At 39.4% G+C, this 21,322-nt stretch overlaps 1 protein-coding gene across 9 annotated transcripts in view; it reads left to right on the top strand.

Moving 5' to 3' along the window:
* NFX1 (nuclear transcription factor, X-box binding 1) overlaps window positions 1–21,322 on the top strand; it is an 80,161-nt gene that overhangs the window by 34,218 nt on the left and 24,621 nt on the right. For 5 of the 9 annotated variants that reach the window (XR_009564357.2, XM_030832688.3, XM_030832687.2 and 2 more), the window contains 5 exons: window positions 4,878–4,977; window positions 5,061–5,278; window positions 10,665–10,762; window positions 14,635–14,665; window positions 19,963–20,045. Coding sequence is in view for 8 of the 9 variants with exons in the window: in XM_030832688.3 (XP_030688548.1) it covers window positions 4,878–4,977; window positions 5,061–5,278; window positions 10,665–10,762; window positions 14,635–14,665; window positions 19,963–20,045 (530 nt within the window). In the remaining variant the exon portion in view is untranslated. The other 4 variants (XM_030832689.2, XM_060301042.1, XM_030832692.2 and 1 more) reach the window with 3 other exon arrangements.

The following is a 21,322-nucleotide window of genomic DNA, read 5'->3' on the forward strand; positions in this document are numbered from 1 at the left end:
TACAGTCAGTTGATTTTCAACCAAGATACTAAGTTAATTCAGTGGAAAAAGGAGTCATTTTACAAGTGGTCCTAGAACAGCTGGATGTATATATGGGAAAAAAGTGACCCCCAACCCCTGTCTCACTCTTTACACAGAAATTAATACTATATGGGTCATGGGCTTAAATGTAAAACCCAGAAACATAGTTTCCAGATAAAACTATAAGAGAATATTTTCATGACTTTGGGATCAGGCAAAGATTTCATAGAGCAGCAGCAAAAGTACTAACCGTAAAAGAAAATAATTGATAAATTGAACTTTATCACATTAAGAAAATGAATTGATAAATCAGAGATTGTATCCAGAATATTTAAAGTACTCCTACCAAAGAAAAAAAGAAAAAGATAAAGTACTCCTACAAATCAACAAAAAAAGACGAACAACTCACACAGTGAGCAAAAGACTTGAACAGGTACTTCACAAAAGAAATATGTTAATGGCCAGTAAACACATGAAAGGTGCTTAACACCTTTAAACACTAGGAAAATGTAAATTAAAACCACAATAAGGGTAGAGTAGTATAACCACTTTAGAAAACAGTCCAGGGGAGTTCCCTGGTGGCCTAATGGTTAGGATTCTGGACTTTCACGGCCATGGCTCAGGTTCAGTCCCTGGTCGGAGAATTGAGATACCACAAGCCACGTGGTGTGGCCAAAAAAGAAAAAGGAAAAGAAAACTGTCCAGTAGTTCCTTTAAAGGTTAAATATAGAATTACCATATGATCCAGCAATTCAACTCCTTGGCATATACCCAAGAGAAATGAAAATATATGTCCATACAGAACTTGTAAATATATGTTCATAGCAGCATTTTTCATAATAGTCAAAATGTGTCAACAATACAAATTCCTATCAACTGATGAATGGAATAAATGTGATATGTCCATAAAAAGGAATATTATTCAGCCATGAAAAGGAATGAAGTATTGATACATGCTATGAAGTGAATGAACCTCCAAAAACATTATACTAAGTGAAAGAAGTGAGTCTCAAAGGACCACATATTGTGTAGTTCCTCTGTTTGTGTGACTGCCTCTAATCTTCAGGGATCCTGAGCTACTATGTATTGGTTATATAGTTTTATTTTACTAGATTTTACTTTGGTGTGATGCTGTTGATCAGTGCTTGCACTTACAATAAGAAATACCCCTATGGGCTTCCCTAGTGGCGCAGTGGTTGAGAGTCCGCCTGCCGATGAAGGGGACGCGGGTTCGTGCCCCAGTCTGGGAGGATCCCATATGCCGCGGAGCGGCTGGGCCCGTGAGCCATGGCCGCTGAGCCTGCGCGTCCGGAGCCTGTTCTCCGCAACGGGAGAGGCCACAGCAGTGAAAGGCCTGCATACCGCAAAAAAAAAGAAAAGAAAAGAAAAAAATACCCCTATGAAGTGTTTTGTGCTGTGCACTATAAGGATTTTATATAGGGAATTGTGCCATATACTATTCAGTATTCTGTTTATGGGTCCTCTTGGAAGAAAGTCTTGTCTGGTCTTGGTTCCAAGAATAGTTGTTTTTCCTCAAAGACTGTATCTTAGGAAGCTGGTATAACTGACCTAATGTTCGTCTTTATAGTGTGTACTTTTTAGCTGTGATTCATTCTCTATCCTTACCATTGTTTTTCTTTTTCTTTTCACATCTTTTAATTTACATTCTCTAGATATATCTCATGTATCCTTATATGCTGCCTCAAATCCATTTTGAGATAAGGCAGGAGTTAAGTATATATTGGCAGTTTGGTTTTAGCAGTGTAGATTGTAGTGTGGGAGAGTCCCTTTGATTTGGACCATTTTTAGCTTTTGATACATATTGGGCTGAATCACACTTTTTTGTCAGATTTGTATGGATCCCAGTCTCTTCCTTTTTGTTTTTGTGTACGTAGCTGATTTTTCAAACCCAGTTGAAGACTTTTTGTTTGTCTATATTAAATATCTAGCAAAGCATTTTGGCCATCCGTGCAGTTTATTTATCTTCTTGAATTGTAATTCTCCTAAGATCGCTTTCAGCCTTATCTGGAGATTTAATAAGCATTCCTTCTGGGTCTTCATTCACATGTTGGTAAAAATGCTGAACAGGTTCAGGCTGGCAACAGAGACCTTTCTGCAGACTGTCTTTGGTTTCTTAATACTCTTTAACCAGCAGTGACTCCACCCAACTCTTCTGTCATCAGCTCATATTTCTGTCTCTTGTGCCTAAGCATAGTAGAGTTTTTAGTGTTGTACTCAGATTATTTCCTGATTGATCAGGGGCTCTACTTTTGTTTTTATTGTCACAATTTTCTTTTCTTTTCTTTCTTTCTTTCTTTTTTTTTGAGATCTACATGCTTAATTTTTTTGTATTAAAGTATAGTTGATTTACAATGTTGCGTTAATTTCTGCTGTATAGCAAAGTAACTCAGTTTTACATATATATACATTCTTTTTTATATTTTCCATTATGGTTTATCCCAGGACATTGAATATAGTTCCCTGTGCTATATAGTAGGACCTGTTGTCCATCCATTCTATATGTAACAGTTTACATCTACTAACCCTAAACTGCCAGTCCATCCCTCCCCCACCCCCCCTTTCTTGGCAACCACAAGTCTGTTCTCTATGTCTGTGAGTCTGTTTCTGTTTTATAGATAAGTTCATTTGTGTCATATTTTATTTATTTTAATTTAATTTTATTTTATTTTTGGCGACATTGGGTCTTCATTGCTACATGCGGGCTTTCTCCAGTTGCGGCGAGCGGGGGCTACTCTTCGTTGCGGTGCTCGGACTCTAGGCATGCGGGCTTCAGGAGTTGTGGCTCGCAGGCTCCAGAGCGCAGGCTCAGTAGTTGTGGCACACAGGCTTGGTTGCTCCGCGGCATATGGGATCTTCCCGGACAAGGGCTTGAACCCGTTTCTCCTGCATTGGCAGGTGGATTCTTAACCACTGCACCACCAGGGAAGCCCTGTGTCACATTTTAGATTCTACATATAAGTGGTATCATATGGTATTTGTCTTTCTGTTTCTGATTTTACTTAGTATGATAATCTCTAGGTGCATCCACGTTGCTGCAAATGACATTATTTTGTTCTTTTTTATGGCTGAGTAGTATTCCATTGTATATATGTGCCACATCTTTATCCATTCATCTGTGGATGGACATTTAGGTTGTTTCCATGTCTTGGCTATTGTGAATAGTGCTACTGTGAACATAGGGGTGCATGTATCTTTTTGACTTATAGTTTTGTCCAGATATATGCCCAGGAATGGGATTGCTGGATCATATGGTAATTCTATTTTTAGGTTTCTGAGGAACCTCCATACTGTTTTCCATAGTGGCTGTACCAATTTACATTCCCACCAACAGTATAAGAGAGTTCCCTTTTCTCCACACCCTCTCCAGCATTTGTTACTTGCAGACTTTTTGCCTCGAGGTATTCTTTAGTTTGCTTTTTGATTTCCTCATTGACCCATTGGTTTTTTAGTAGCATGTTGTTTAGTCTTCATGTAATCGTTTTTTTCTCATTTCTTTTCCCTTGGTTGATTTCTAGTTTCATGCCATTGTGGTCAGAGAAGATGCTTGAAATAGTTTCTATACTCTTAAATTTGTTGAGGTTTGTTTTGTGCCTTAGTATGTGGTCAATCCTAGAGAATGTTCCATGTGTACTTGAAAAAAATTTATTGTCATAGTTTTCTGACCCTTGATTCTTTGGTTCACAGCTGTCCTATGTCTCTGAAAAAAAGCCTCTGCTCTATTTGAGCAGAAACTTAGCAAAGAAAAGCCTGCTTGCAGAAGCTCTCAGTTGCTAGTGTTTGTTTACCAGTTTGTTGATTCCACCAATATTAATTGTATTTCCTGCACCTGTATTAATTCTTCTAATAAGTCTTTATTGATAATGAGTTTTAGAACAGGGGATGGAACTGCACATGTATTTACTGGAAGAGTAAATGTATATTTTAAAAATCAAGAGTCTTGGTTAATGTCTTTATTGACAAAAAGTTTTCATTATAAACTGAAAATGTAAAGTGGCCCTTATCAGAAAAATTATCTAAGTTGATGAAAATTAGTCCTTACCAGACTTTGTTACATATTAGTCAGAAACTTTTTTTTTTTAGTTTGCTTTAGAAACTAACTCCTTAAATATAACACATGCTTATTGCTGATCTCAAGAAATAAAGTAACCCATTATTTCTTCAACCCATAGAAAAATCTATAGATATTAGACTGGGTTCTCTATGCAGTAAATAAAAGTCTCAAGTTATTTGAAACACTTTTTACTCATTGTCAGTACTCAAACATGACTACTTCAAATTTAACAGTAGTAGAATACAAATTAATAAGGATTTTATATTGTGCCTATTTTTAAATTTCTTTTTAGCATCAGAGACTTTTTCCAGGTATTTTATGTGAACCCCAAGATATGAAGTATTAAATATCTGCTGCTTGGTTGAAGTGAGGATGGAATCCAGTTATCAACTCCTCCATAACTACCACCAGTTTAGCTTCCATCTCTTGCAACATCTCCGCAGTACTCCAGAAAGCCTCACAATCCATGGTTTTCAACCATGGCATTATGGACCAGAGAGTAGTCTTTTACTTTAAAGGATTGCTTCACTTTAATGCTCATGTTGAGGTGTGCTGCAGGGGCACCATGAGATATGGACAGAGTCTACCAAGGCCTTTTTAATTCTTTTTCTGTGGTGAAGCTCTTAAGTGGGGCTTAGAGCTGCTGTATAAGCCACATTTATTTCTGCATCAGGTCTAATCAACACAAGTGAATAGCATTTTGTGTTTTCTTATAGATTGTTTAGAATATTTTAAACACCTGTACAGATTACTAATCTTTTGTTTCTGAAATTCTGTTCTCAAGTATGCTACTGTGGCAGCACCTCCCGAGACGTGTTATGTGGAACAGACGTAGGAAAGTCTGATGGATTTGGGGACTTCGGCTGTTTAAAGATATGTGGCAAGTAAGGTTTGATGTTTTCCTCAGTTAGAATAAAGCTGTATTTTATGCAACAATTATGTAATAGTCTGTTGTTTTTCTTAACAGGGACTTGAAATGTGGGAACCACATGTGTTCACAGGTGTGCCACCCTCAGCCCTGCCAGCCATGCCCACGGCTTCCCCAGCTGGTGCGCTGTTGCCCTTGTGGGCAAACCCCTCTCAGCCAATTGCTAGAACTTGGAAGTAGCAGTCGGAAAACATGCATGGATCCTGTCCCTTCATGTGGAAAAGTGTGCGGCAAGCCTCTGCCTTGTGGTTCCTTAGGTAATTAGTAGGCATAAAGTTGTCTTTAAAAATATGAATGTAAATTTTTGGCAGCAATGGCTACTTAAACAAAATAGTACATAATTCTAGTTACAATATCAGAGGTTTTTCTAAATATTATGATCAAATTTGTGTGGGTACTTTTTCTTTCCTCCTCAGATTATACTTCTGAAAACTCACATTTGCCCAAACAATCTCTCTTTCTAATCCAGGTATTTTATTGCCGACTCAGGACAGTTGTGGTTAGATACTATTTTGTGGGGGAGTGGGCACTGGGGTGTTCATGATTTCTCCTAGCAGCCTACACTAGTATGAATGCCAGGTATCGTTTTACTAATTTAGGGTTCAACAGGTGTTTAGAAGCATTTTCATATAATAGAAACATCTTAAAATAACGGAGTGAGGTGTTTAAGAACTGAAATTTTAAGTACACTTAAACTTCATTCATTTGAACCACTCAAGAAATGTCTTTCTCTACAGCTAGGTTTCCCATATAGCTGAGGATAACACCTCCTGAGCATCATTTTGGAGGGACATTTTTCTAAAATTTACATTCCCTTCTTTCTTTAAACAGAGGATACTGAAGACAATTTCTTTCCCCGTATTTGACCCAGAGTCATCATTTCCCTGAACCTCAGTTATTGTATTATGCTGAATACACTGATTTCCTCTGGGCTTGCTGGGGTTTCTCAGGTGATTTCCCCATAGCAGTGTACAGTTTGAATTGTTTTATTTATTTGTTAAAGCTTTTGGTTGGTTTTTTTCTTATGAATGCTTTCAGTATGCCTATGTGCCTACCTTTAGTGACTCTCCCTTTCTTCTGACTTGGGGCTTCTGATTACTTGGATATAGAAACCAGAAAACATTTGTTGGGATTAGCTATAGAGTAATAGTCTGAGCTTCTGACAGAGACTTTTTGAGGCAGTCCTTGGGATATGGATGTGTACAGTTTTTGCAGTGACTTGGCAGCTTCTCTCCTGAGTGAGTGTTCAAAGGCTGTGTGTTTAGAAAAATGAAATTGGGCAAGTGAGTCTGAATAAGAGATGTGTTCCTATAACTAACTGTGATAAAGATAGAATCTTTAGGTTTGGTTTTGCATTTTTCCAAAAAGAGAGATTTCACTTTTCTTCCAAGCACCAGTAGGAGCACCCTACCTAATTCCTTTTCTCAATCTGACTTTAAAATTATATATAGAGAAGAAATGCCCTCTTCTCATATTTTAATACATTTCAACCTCATCAGGAAAATCAGTTGTCTGTTGCTTCTCTGTGTCTACTGTGAAAATGTATCTTCAGATAAGCCCTGTGAAATAGAGATCAGATGACTTCCAAATCAAGAAGGATGATAAAGGTCTTCCCTTTTCAGAAAGCACATGGGTCAGTTTTGTAAGAATTTCATATATAATGACCAGAAATCCTACCCAGAGGCTAAGATAGCTTGTTGGCATTGACAGAAAGAGGAAATGTGAAATAGTTAATATAAAGGGACTTGAGCAAGAGAAGGACAGTAACTGTCAGTATGAACAGACCTGGGGGTGGGACAAGACCAGCTCAAGGGACTGAAGAGTAACTGCTATACCTCAGCAGAGTTTTAATCATGGAACACTTTTAAGGAACTAAGGTGAGTTGGATTGAGAATCTCAAAGAAAAGCCCATGGCTAGTGGTAACAGTGGCTCTCATGTTTATTCAGACCTGGCTTATCTATAGAAAGCTCGTTAGGTCTTAGTATCTCACCCAGTAGGAAATTTCCATCCTAGACACATAGCTTTAGTACAAAAGACTAGGTGGAGTTCTGCTTTCAGGATGGTAGCATGAGGAGCAAAACAAGCAAAGCTGGGGAAAACTATAAAAAAGCAACCATTTAAAGTCTCTGGAAATTGTCCTATGGGCATACATCAAATGAAGAAAATCTACTAAAACTCAGTAAGAACAGCAAGAGTGTGTGTCATTTGAATCACAACCTACTTTCTCCTTCCCCACCCCTTCCCAGCTCAGCTCAACAAAAGCTCCACTCAGGATGGGTGTGCCCAAGAAATTGGGGCTTCATGTACCCTCAGCTCCCAGTCAAGGGTTACTTGCTAGGAGGAGTGGACCACCAGCTTTCCTCCCCCCCCTCCCCCCAACCCCACCAACTCCAAGTTGAAAAGGCTAAATTTCTGGTAATCACAGCTGACAGGTTGGGGATTCCCTTCCTCCGCACAGCCCACCCATAGACTGAAGGCTCTACTCTAGTCGCAACAGGCAGGAGTACTGGGGCCTCAGTCACCCTCACCCCAGCTCACTTGTAGGAGAAAGGTTTCACAGTGAGAGAAGCAAGCTAAGAAAACTAGAGGCTGCTATCTCACCCAGCACCCATAGTAGTGACTGAGCGACAGGGTGGGGGGAGAAGCAGTCCATAAGGAAAGAGTTCCAAAATATTCCCCAAAGGAACTGACTTTAATTTGAAAGAGAGTGTGGGGAAGTTCAGGCCTAAGGGCCCTTTAGAAAACAATAGGTCCTCTTAATTAAGAGCAACAAGCTAAACTATAGACCAACTGGTTCACCAGAGAGACCCAGGGAAGGAGATAACTAAGAGTAACCATGCTGGGGTCAGAACAAACCTCACAGATTTGCCTCAAAGACTACCTCTGCCCAAATTTTATTGGATCAGACTGCTGAGCAGTTTATGCCCCAGGACATTGTTGAAAATAATAGAGCAATCAGCTAGCAATTAGTGGAGCCTCAGGACTGAGTGTAATACCAAATGAGGCAGACAGCTTAACAGAGAGATCAGGGAAAGAGACAGTCAAAGAGAACCCTGCTAAAACCATTGTCCTCCCAGGGTGACTGCACATGCCCAAGGCTGTGCCATCTAAAGAACAACACCAATGGCTTCATACTATAATAGAAATAGACTTCACTAAAATAGCTTAGCCAAGTCACAAAACAAACAAGTAGACAACAAAAAAAAAAACAAGCTGTGGAAAGAGGAAGCAGTATCCAGAGTTGCTGCAAACAATATATTACCAAAAACGTTCAGTTTCCAACAAAAACTACAAAGTATGCAAACAGAAAAAAAACAAAAACAAAAAACCCCACAGGTAACAGTAACTTTCTGTTTCAGTTTTCTGTGAGAGTGACCAATGTCAAATTTAACAGAGACTTCAAGGTAGCCGTTACAAATATATTCAAAGAACTAAAGGAAACCATGCCTGAAGAGGTAAAGGAAGGAAAGTATAAAGGCAATGTTTCATCAAATAGAGAATATCAGTAAAGAGATAGAAATTATAAAAAAAGAACCAAATGGAAAATCTGGAGTTTTCCAGTAATTAAAATTTTTAATTCATTAAAGGGACTCAACAGTAAGTTTGAGCTGGCAGAAGAAAGGATCAATAAATATGAAGATAGATCTATAGAGATTATATAATTCAAAGAACATAGAGAAAATGAAGTGAATAAAAATGAACAGCACCTCAAGAGAAATGTGGGACACCTTTAAGCACACAAACGTGTAATGGGAACACCAAGAGAGGAGAAAGGAGCAGACAAATATTCAAAGAAATAATGGTGGGAAACTTCAAATTTATTGAAAGACGTTAATCTACACATCTAAGAAACTCAACAGATTCCAGTAGGATAAATTCAAAGAGATCCACACCTAGGCACATAGTAAAAATGCTGAAAGCCAAAGACAAGGAGAAAATCTTGAAAGCAGCAAGAGAAAAATGACACATTACATACTAGGGAACCACTATAAGATTCACAGCTGACTTCTTATCAGAAACAGTGGAGAACACTGCATCACAACAGGAAGGCAGTGGGATGACCTATTCAAAGTGCTGAAAGAAAAAAGTTACCAACCAAGAATCTTATATCCAGGAAAAGTCTTTCAAAAATGAGAAAAACAGAGTTCTCTGCTAGCAGATGTACTTTACAGTAAATAGTAAAGGGAGGTCTTCAGGCTGATACCAAGTAACCCAGATGTAAATTTAAATCCACAAGAAAAAGCAAAGAGTAAAGGTAATTGCATAATTGTAAAAGAAAGTATAAGTGCATATTTCTTCTTCTTGCAACTGATTTAAAAAGTGATTGTATAAAATAGGCATATAATTGTATTGTTAGACCTACAGTATATAGAAATGTATCTGACAATAACAGCACAAAGGAGGTGGGTGGGATCAAAGTTGTACTGGAGTAAGGAAATGATACCAGATGGTAACTTAGATCTGTAGGAACAAATGAAGAAAACCAGTAATGGTAAATAAGATAAATACAACAAGTTATAAATACATACTTGCTCTCCTTTCTTTTCTCAACTTCTTTAATAGGCATAACATATAAAGCAATAATTTTGACATTGTATTGTTGAATTTGTAACACATATAAATGTAATATGTATAAAAATAAAAGCACAAAAGAGGAGAAGAGAAAATAGAGCTATATGGGTGTAAGGCTTCTGTATCTCACTGGAATTAGGTTGGTACAAATCTAAAGTAGATTCTGATAAGATGCATATGATAAGCCCTAGAGCAGCCATTAAGAAGATAACTCAAAACATAATGGAACATGCCATTACCGGGAAAAAATGTTACACTGGAAAATATTCACTTAATGCAAAAGAAAGCAACGAAGGAGAATTAAGTTAACAAAAAAGACATGAGACATAAAGAAAACTAAAAGTAAAATGGCAGACATAAATCCAACTATATCAATACTAACATTACTGTCAGTGAATTAAACAAAAACCAGAGATTGTCAAAATGAATTTTTAAAAAAGATCCAACTATATGCCATGTTTGGGAAGCAGACTTTAGAGTCAAAGGTACAGTTAGGCTGAAAGTAAAAGGATGGAAAAAATACATCATGTAAACAGCAGCCATTGAGAAAGACTATGGATGATCCCTGATGGGGTCCTTGAAACAGGACTTGTCCTAAAATCTAGTTTAGCAGAATGACTAGCAGGCCACCTATCACCAGATGTTCATAGAACTTAGTGAGATCATGGATGATGGTTTCTGATTACTTACGATCCCCAGGTGATTTTCAGAGTCAAGAGTACTTCAGTAAGTCACCCATGGCTACAATTTTAAGGATATCCGAGTCTAACCTGGAGACTTGAGGTCTAAATAAAGAGTCAGAAGATCTGTTCTTTGACTTAGGCAGAGCATCTTGTGCTCCAGAGCATCTTGCTGTGACTAATGCTGGGGCCTGTCCTTGCTGGAAAAGGCTCAGCCTGCCAGATGAAGGGAAGATAGGGGAAGAGGCATTGATAGCATCCTTCTTCCCTCAACTCTGGTGATGGAGTTGCAGGGAACAGAGGTGGAAGACCGTTGTGGCTAGTTAATTTGGGAGTCTGAAAATGAGTAGTTGCAATTTTCATTCCCAGTTCTTTTCATTTTTATTAAAGATTTCATTCATACTTGTGAAAAGCTCTGCCATGAAGGAGACTGTGGACCATGCTCTCGCACATCAGTTATTTCCTGCAGATGCTCTTTCAGAACAAAGGTAAATCCTACAGAATGCTAGAGTTGTTGCCACCAGTGCCTTTTATTTGTTTGTTTGTTTGTTTGTTTATGGCTGCATTGGATCTTCTTTGCTGTGCGCGGGCTTTCTCTAGTTGCGGCGAGCGGGGGCTACTCTTCGCTGCGGTGCACGGGCTTCTCGTTGCAGTGGCTTCTCTTGTTGCAGAGCATGGGCTCTAGGCACATGGGCTTCAGTAGTTGTGGCGAGCAGGCTCTAGAGCTCAGGCTCAGTAGTTGTGGCGCATGGGCTTAGTTGCTCCACGGCATGTGGGATCTTCCCTGACCAGGGCTCGAACCCGTGTCCCCTGCATGGGCAGGTGGATTCTTAACCACTGTGCCACTGGGGAAGCACCCAATACCTTTTAAATTGGTGATTATGGGAGGGAAGGAATCAAAATAACCTCAGGCTTATTCCTGTTAATACTGTGTATGATTGATTCAATCCAGCCAATGTATACCGACATCTACTGTGGACCAGTTGTAGGATAGGTATGAAGGGGTATGGCACGCAAGGGTCAGAGACCAGTAATAGGCTTAGGGCACATATACAAGTAGCTTGACCAAATACAAGTGTGATAATGCTAGATGCCAGAGGAAAAGAACAATAGCACCGTTACAAGCAGTTAGCTTACTAAGTTAGAGGGAACACAGTCCACAAGATCGCCCTCACTTCTGACACCCACTGCAGGAGTTCAGACAATTGCTGAATTAGAACAGTCCACATGACCACCCTCACCTCTGATACCAACTACAATCCAGTGGCCCCCAAGGCTACCCTCAAGGTTTGATTATTCTCTAGAAGAACTCACAGAACTCATTGAAAACTGTTATACTCTTGATTACAATTTACTACAGGGAAAGGATACAGATTAAAATCAATCAAAGGAAGAAGCATGTAGGGCAGAATGCAAGAAAGTACCAAATACGAAGCTTCCAGTTGTCCTCTCCCCATGGAGTTGGAACAGCGTTACTTTCTCAGCGCTAGTGTGTGATTGTATGCGTGGGGTATTGCCAACCAAGGAACCTCACCCACCAGAGAGTGGGTGGTCAGTTTTTATTGGGGCTCCATCATGTAGGCATGGTTGACTGCCCATGTAGCTGATCTCAGCCTCCAGTCCCTCCAGAAGTCTACTACCATTGTGTGACCCAAAGCCCATGCCCTAAATCACATCATTGGTCTTTCGGTGTGGCCAGCCTGCACCCTAAGTCATGTTAGACTGTCTGGTGACCCAAGGCTCCAGGGAAACAATGACACTCCCATTAGGCATGATATTCCAAGATTATCTCCCAGAAGCCAATGGCAAAGGCCAGACCTCTCTTCAGATAGTGTTAATTTTTCACTATACAACTGTTTTGTCAATCTCTGCTTTCTGCCTGGGACAAACTTCATTGGACTATGTATTATAAAAAGTCGTCTTACCATTTTGGAATTAGTGCCCATTTCTGTGTCTGTAACCAGAAGAGGCAAGAAGCTTTCCTCTGAAGTCTTTAGGTAATCCAACTTGGGGAACATACTGAATGTTGATCTGTCCTGCTCTCTGACGTACTTCTGGTCATTTCAGTGCATATCGGCACCTGTCCCAGCAGAGCACAGGCCTCGGTAGAGACAGAATTCTGAGTAGTTGATTCTATTTGTTAAATACAGCCCAAGGTCTGGGTAGCAGCTGAGTTGCAAATGATTCTGAGGGTATTGTCCATAAATTGGGAGCTAGTTTAATAGGTAAGCTTCAGAATTAAAGAAAAACTTGTCAAAGTAGTGCAATTTACATGTGACAAAAGTTGTGTGAGATTGTGTGGGTCTTTTTTCTGAATGAAGTCACAATACATAGGACAGTAAAGGAATTTTGATTGTCAGGTACAGGACCATTTTATGCTTTGTAAATACCAGCTTGAAGACTGTGAGATACTCTGATTTAGTAATCATAAATTTAGTAATGCCAAGAGGTGCTCTTTGTAACCAAGAATTACAAACAGGGTTGGGATACACAGCTGTCAGTTTGCTTGTTTCTCCCCAACAATCCCTTTCTCTGTCTCTGTGCTTTTTTGCTTCTCATTCACTCTCTGTCCTCACTCCCCCTAATAGTGGATCCCATGGCAGTGAGTGTATTATTGAAAAGCTATGTGTAAATTGAATTTTTTTTGCAAATAAAAGTCTTATTCTAAAATTGCTGGAGGAGCTCACTATCAATATGAATTCTGTTAAACAGTTTGACAAAATGAAAGATCTCTTTGAAACACTGATAATCACCTCATTGTTCAGCCAGATTTTTCCTGAAATATCTTTTGTACTGGAATGGGCTTTTCCAGGGAAGTGAGTTTTCTAGATAAATAAAAACTTATTTCTTAAAACTTCAAAAGTTCTTCTCTTTTAATCACTTTGGTAGGAGTCTTTGAGAAATGTTTGCTCTATCTTACTACCTATTAACAAAGAACCCTGTATTTAAGTTTTTATTGGTAATTCATATTTAGTATAGGGATTTATGGGAGTTCTGTCTTTCCCTGCAGGTGTACATACCACTCCAGCATGTCATTTCTTTTTCTTTTTCTTTTTTTTTTCCTCAACTCCAAACAGCCTCACGTTGTGGGGTGGCTGGCGCCTGTCAGGGAGAGTCCCTTCCAGTTCCCTGGAATGAATGCGCTCTGGCAGCTAGCTGCTGGGCACTCAGGGAAGGGGCTGCCTCTGGCCAGGGTCGACCCGGCACGAGCACAGACCCCTAGGCTGGCTTCACCAAAATTGTCACTGAACACAAGTTAATGCGCCTGACGCACAGTGAGGCCAAACAAATAAAACTTCGGGGTTTGGAGCAGAGAAAGGTTTATCGTAGGGCCAAGCAAGGAGAATGGTGGCTTGTGCTCAAAACCCCCAAACTCCCAGCATTTCCTGTGTACAATCCGGTGTTTGTATTAACTGGAGCACTCAAGCAATTTCATGAGTCACTTTTGCTTTGTATATTTAGAGAGCATATGGGGAATTTTTTCATGTCATAGAATCGAGCCAACTCATTGATTTACCGAAAACATTTTTCTAGCCAAGAAGCTTCAATTTCTTAGACATCTTCACGTCTGTTATCAACCCCAGCAGCTGCCCCCCTTTTTCAGGATCATTTTCACTGAGAAGAAATGTTTTTATCATTTTGCTTATTTCTGAGTACATAGCAACCTGTCCATGACATCAAAGCCAAATTCGGATGTAGGTGCTGGGCAACCAGCCAGACTCACTCTCTCCCAAGTGACTGACTCGCCCTTCACACAGCAGCCTCCCCTCACATGTTATTCAGGAACATTTTTCAGCAAAATTACATGTGATAGACCTTTGAGGCCATTCACACATGATTGAAACCAGGGTAGCAAAACTTTGAATGGCAAAGGACTTCTGTATTCCACTCTGCTACAGTTCAGCTGCATTGCCAGGGATACTTTTGAGCATGTAGAGCTGTTTGTCCCTGCATCAGATGGTGCTGATTGTTACATATTTTCAATTCTTGTATCTGCTTTTTATGGCTTTTTCTATCTGTACCCTTGCCAGACAGTTATTTCTCTTTGCTTTGCATACCTTTAGTAGTCAGTCCTTCTTTCCGTTCAGATTTTATAATACGTAATCTGCTGTGAGTTTGGAGGTCAGACCACAAAGAATGTTATATTTGCATGAAAAGTCATTAGACCTGGGGCCCTGTTGTGAGTAAAGCTTACAGGGACTGGGCAAACGTAGCTCCAGATAGGTGAAGTTGGTGAATAAGTGACTGCCAGAGAAGTACTGGGTATTTGGGGTATGCATGTTACATTTAGCATTATACTGCAATTATGTTGTTTCATTTATTCCTAGAGTAGTTACTATTCCCTTTTCTTTCTCCATAGGAGCTTCCGTGTACCAATCTCAAAAGCGAAGGTATGACTGGGAAGGGGCATGAGGTAACTTTCTGGGGTGAAGGTAATTTTTTACATCTTGACAGGGGGATGGGTTATGTGTTTGTCAGAATTCAGTGAAGGTACTTTGTGCATTTAACTGTATGTAACTTTTACCTCAAAAGAAAGAAAAAAAAGAACCATAAATTGAATTCTAGTTAGTGAAATGCTGTAAAATACCGGGGAAGTGTATTCATGTATGCAGCTTACTTTGAAAAGCATCCAAAGTTAAGATAAACTGATAGTTGGATGGAAGAATGGAGAGTTATGAGAAAAAGCAACTACTGGTAGAGGCTAGGTAGTGGGCATATATAGATGTTCACTATAAACTCGTTTCAACTTTTTTATATGTTTGAACTTTTTCATAATAAAATGTTGATATGGGAAGGGAAGGTAAATAATATCTAATGAAGCAAACTTTGTAAAAACTGACTCTGATGCTTGATCCCCTTATGGCTTGATAGGACTGTTGGATACCTAGAACAGGGGGACTCAGCCAGCAGCCTTCTTAACCTTTAGGCCTAGAATATTGTTTCTTCCTTTGTCCTTGATCCTGATACTCCACTTTATTATGGTTCTGTCCTTGTTTTACCAACCGTCACGTAGTCTTTGTTTAAGCCACCTTAAAACTGTTTTGGAAAAGTGATGGAAGATAAACTTATACAAAATAAAAGCTCTTAATTCTGGTCAGAAAGAAAGCTGTATTGGTTAAGGTGCTTTTGGCTGCAGGTATCAAAAAACCCAAGGAAAAATGACTTTAGCTCTCAGGAGGTTTACTGTCTCTTATAACAGGAAGTCTGGAGGCAGAACAAGTCCAAGGTTTTAATTACAAACCCAGTGATTCTAGGACTCCAGTCCAGCTTCCTGTGATTTTCTTGGTTTTCCCCTCACGGGTATAAGTTAGCTACAGCACTTTCACGCATTGAGTCATCTCCCAGCAACATCTAAAGAAAAGAAGGAGAGATTATTCTCTTCCTTCTTGAGAGCAAGGAAGACAGTCCTGAAAGACCCTCAGTATGCTTTTTATCACATGTTCCTGCCCAATCCCTTCACTAACAAGGGGAATGGAATTACCATGACAGGCTACACTATTCAGCATTCACTCCTGTAATGGGGGAACACGTGGGTGCCCAATTTCTGAACAAAACTAAGGATCTGTTAGCCTGAGGAAGGTGGAGAATGGCTGAATATCTGCCTCAACTATCTGAATATTTGACATAACCAGAAATATCTTCCTCAAAACGACAGTCAAAATTTTGGTAATTAAAAAATATAATTTGAAAAACTTACTATATTAATACATAATTTTTAATAATTAAAAAATTAATAAAATAGTAAAAAATAGAAATACACCCTCACCCCATTTTCCCCTCCTAGTTCCATTCCCCTGATAAAACCACATCGTTAGTTTGTTGGGTGTGGCTCCAGATCTTTTTCTGTATTCATACAGGTGTATACATGTGCTATTATGGTTCTTACTAAACATACTGGAACTTGTTTTTTTCCCCTAAGTAATATATCAAAGACATTTTTCCATGTCAGTGTGTATAGCTCTCCCTCTTGAGAACATTCTTTATGTGGATATGCCATAGTATAGTTCACCATTGCTCTTTTGTTGGTCATTTAGGTTGTCTCCAATTTTTCCCCATTACAGATAATGCTGTAACCATCTTGTTACTTTTTTAGCTTATGATGAAAATTTTCAATCATATGTGAAAGTACAGAGACTAGTATAGTGAATCCCTATGTACCTATCACCAGTCATCAACAGTTATCAGCATTTTGCCCATCTTCTTTCTTCATCCATACCTCTCTTTCCTATTTTTAATTTTCACTGAAGTACTTTAAAAACAAATCCCAAACGTTATTTCACCGGTAAACACTTCAGCGCCTTCAGCACCTTTATTAAGATAATATTCACAGAACATACAATGAAACATTTTTTTGTTTTGTTTTGTTTTTTCTTTTTTTAATAAATTTATTTACTTTTTGGCTGCGTTGTGTCTTCGTTGCTGTGCACGGGCTTTCTCTAGTTGCGGCGAGCGGGGGCTACTCTTTGTTGTGGTTGCGTGGGCTTCTCATTGTGGTGGCCTCTTTGTTGCAGAGCACAGGCTCTAGGCACACACGCTGCAGTAGTTGTGGCATGTGGGCTCAGTAGTTGTGGCTTGCGGGCTCTAGAGCACAGGCTCAGCAGTTGTGGCACACAGGCTTCGTTGCTCCGCGGCATGTGGGGTCCTCCCAGACCAGGGCTCGAACCCGTGTCCCCTGCATTGGCAGGCAGCTTCCCAACCACTGCACCACCAGGGAAGTCCCCAGTGAAACATTTTAAAGTGTACAATTCAGTGGCATTTAGTACCTTCACAGTGTTTTAAAACCATCACCTCTATCAATTCTAAAATGGGTTCATCATCCCAAAAGGAAACCCTTTGTTTACTGAGTTTTCATTCCCCATTCACCCCTCCCCACCAGCCCTGGCAACCACTACTCTGCTTCCTGTCTCTGTGGATTTAATTATTCTGAGTATTTCATATAAATGAAATCATATAATATGTAACCTTTTGTCTCTGGCTTCTTTCATTTAGCATGTTGTTAAGGTTCATCCACCTTGTAGCATGCATCAGTACTTCATTCCTCTTTATGACTGAATAATATTCTGTTGTATATATATACCACAGTTTGTTTATCCATTCATCTGTTGATGGACATTTGGTTTCCTTCTTTTGACTATTGCAACTAGTGCAGCTATGAACATTTGTACACAAGCTTTTATCTGAGAACCTGTTGTAAATTCTTTTGGTTATGTACCTAGAAATGGAATTGCTGGATTATATGTTGGTTATAGGTAGAATTTTTTTAAAAGAACTGCTATATTGTTTTCTACAGTAGCTACACTATTTTACAGTCCCACCAGTAATGTATGAGGGTTTCATTTTCTCCACATCCTCTCCAACACTTGTTATTTTCTGTTTTTTATTACTACTATTATTATTATTACTGTTATTGCCATCCTCAGTGGGTATGAAATGATAAATCATTGTGGTTTTGATTTGCATTCCCTAATAACTAATGATGTTGGGCATTTTTTCATGTACTTGGCCATTTGTATATCTTCTTTGGAAAAGTCTATTCCTTTACCATTTTTAAATTGGGTTGTCTTTTTGTTATTGAGTTGAAAGAGTTCTTTATATATTTTGGATCCTAGACACTTATGAGATAACTGATCTGCAAATATTTTCTCCCATTATGTTGTTGTCTTTTCTTGATGATGTCCTCTGATGCACAAAAGCTTTAAATTTTGATCAAATTTATTTTTCTTTTGTTGCTTGTGCTTTTGGTGTCCTAGCTACTTTTGAAAGTGTATCTGTAGGAAGTATTACTTAAAATGGAATTGCCACGTAAAGTTTTGATAGATACATATGTACTCCAAAAGTTTATTCTCCCATCCACTAAGTGTGTGTGCCTTTTTCTCCACACCTTCACCTGTTCCATACATTAATCAGTCTTCCTATTTCCTTTTCTTCTTACAATTTTTTTTTTTTTTTTTTTTTTTTTTGGCTGTGTTGGGTCTTTGTTGCTATGCCCGGGCCTTCTGCAGTTGAGGTGAGCGGGGGCTACTCTTTGTTGCAGTGCGCAGGCTTCTCGTTGCAGTGGCTTCTCATTGCGGAGCACAGGCTCTAGGCACGTGGGCTTCAGTAGTTGTGGCACACAGGCTCAGTAGTTGTGGTGCACAGGCTTAGTCACTCCACAGCATGTGGGATCTTCCCGGACCAGGGCTCGAACCCATGTCCCCTACATTGGCAGGCAGGTCCTTAACCCCTGAGCCACCAGGGAAGCCCCCTCTTGTTCCAGTTTTATTGAGATATAATTGACATATAGCACTGTATAAGCTTAAAGTGTACAGCATAATAATTTTTTGCTTTTAACATCTTTATTGGGGTATAATTGCTTTACCATGGTTTGTTAGTTTCTGCTTTATAACAAAGTGAATCAGCTATACATATACATATATTCCCATATCTCCTCTTTCTTGTGTCTCCCTCCCATCCTCCCTATCTCACCCCTCTAGGTGGTCACAAAGCACCGAGCTGATCTCCCTGTGCTATGCAACTGCTTCCCACTAGCTATCTATTTTACATTTGGTAGTGTATATATGTCCATGCCACTCTCTCACTTTGTCCCAACTTACCCTTCCCCCTCCCCGTGTCCTCAAGTCCTTTCTCTGTCTGCGTCTTTATTCCTGTCCCAGCATAATAATTTGACTTACATACATCATGAAATGATTATTGCAATAAGTTTAGTGAACATTCATCAATTCATATAGATGGAAAATGAAAGAAATAGAAAAAAAATTTTTGTCTGTGATGAGAGCTCTTACTTCACTCTCTTAACAACTTTCGTATATAACACACAGCAGTGTTAATTATATTTATCATGTGGTACATTACATCCCTAATACTTATTTATCTGATAACTGGAAGTTTGTGCCCTTTGACTGCCTTCATCCAATTCCCCCTCTACCCACCCCTCCACCTCTGATAACCACAAATATGATCTCTTTTTTATGAGTTTGTTTGTTTTTGAAGTATAATTGACCTACAACACTCTGTTAGTTCCTATTACACAGCATAGTGTTTTTTCTATACATTTCAAAATGATCACCGCAATAAGTCTAGTTACATTATGTCGCCATACAAAGATATTATTTAGTTATTGACTATATTCCCCACACTGTGCATTTCATACCCATAAATCATTGGTTTTGCAACTGGAAGTTTGTACCTCTCACCTATTTCTTTTTTCCACCCACCCCCCTCTCCTCTGGCAACCACCTGTTCGTTCTCTGTATCTATACTGTTTCTGTTTTGTTATGTTTGTTCATTTGTTTTGTTTCTTAGATTCCACATATAAGTGAAATCATACAGTATTTGTCTTTCTCTGTCTTATTTCACTTAGCATAATATCCTCTAGGACCATCCATGTTGTCACAAATGGCAAGATTTCTTTTCTTTTTTTAATGGCTGAGTAATATTCCATTGTATATATTCCACATCTTCTTTATCCATTCATCTATCAGTGGGCACTTGGGTAGTCTTCCTATTTTCTTCTCTATTTTTTTGACTGTCTGGCAAGTGAAAAGTGATATTTAAATAGTATGCATTTTCACCATAACTAATTTATTTACATTATTACATTTGTATTTCTTCAGCCTGTAGTCACACAAATATTTGTTGAATGAATGTTCACGTCCTCTGACTTCTTTTTCTTCTTAATTGTTCATAGCAGATGCTACATTTATGTGTGACAAGAGGTGTAACAAGAAACGGTTATGTGGACGGCATAAATGTAACGAGATATGCTGTGTGGTAAGTGGACCTATCGTTAGGCAGTATCAGATTGCATTCATCTAGGGGCTGGGCTTCTGGAAGCCTCAGCCATCTAGAATGCAGCCCAGATTTGGAAATCACTGGGAGAGGCCCCTGAGCAGCAGTCAGAATGCTGCCCAGAGAGACAAACTGGTCCTTTTTAGGCCTCAGCCAGGTCAAGAAGTCAGCTGATGGCAACATGGAGGAAAGGAAAGAAGAAAGACAAAAGGCCTCAGGCCCCAGAGCTCAAGACCACTGGATGAGCATGTAGTCATCTGCAGGAGACTGTATGCTGTCCCAGCACACAGACTGGCTTGGCCTTAGCAACTCAGGCTTCAAGTTTCATATATTCCATGGGTCAGATCAGTAGGCAGAATGAGTATGGCTTTTTTTTTTTTTTTTTTCCAGAAGAGGGGCCTCCATTCTTGGGTATTCTTTCTTTTTTTTTTTTTGGCTGTGTCAGGTTTTAGTTGTGGCACATGGGTTCTTTGTTGAGGCATGCGGGATCTTTTTAGTTGCGGCGCACGGGCTTCTCTCTAGTCGTGGCATGCAGGTTTTCTCTCTCTAGTTGTGGCTCACAGGTTCCAGAGCTTGTGGGTTCTGTAGTTTGCAGCACACGGGCTCTCTAGTTGAGGTGCACGAGCTCAGTAGTTGTGGCACACGGGCTTAGTTGCCCCGCGGCATGTGGGATCTTATTTCCCCGACCAGGGATCGAACCTGCGTCCCCTGCATTGGAAGGAGGATTCTTTACCACTGGACCACCAGGGAAGTCCCGAGTGTGGCATTTTTTAAAAAACAGTTTTCAGTTATCTGAAATATTCACTTCTGTGGAACTAAATAAAGGAAGCACTACCTGGCAGTGGGTATTGTGTTATCGTGTGTGTGTGTGTGTGTGTGTGTGTGTGTGTGTGTGTGTGTAAACAAGGTAACACAGTACCAATAATAAAGTAGTACATATATACACACACATATATAATACACAATTGTTTTTTTAGCATTTATTTTGACAGTGTGAAGAGTGATGAAATTGTTCTGTGTATCAAGACTTACTTATAAACCAGTGTTTGAAAGTTTAAAGACTTCCTCTTATTACTGAATATTTCAAACATATATAAAAGCAGAGAGACAAGTATGAGTCCCATATGCCCAACATCTATCTTCAGTAGTGATCAGGTCATGACTAATCTTGTTTCATTCCCCCACCTACTCCCCCTCCTTTGATTATTTTGAAGCTAATTCCAGATATCATGCGATCTATAATTGTGGAGAACTTCTTT

The sequence above is a fragment of the Globicephala melas genome, chromosome 6, assembly GCF_963455315.2.
Source record: "Globicephala melas chromosome 6, mGloMel1.2, whole genome shotgun sequence".
Classification (NCBI taxonomy): domain Eukaryota; kingdom Metazoa; phylum Chordata; class Mammalia; order Artiodactyla; family Delphinidae; genus Globicephala; species Globicephala melas.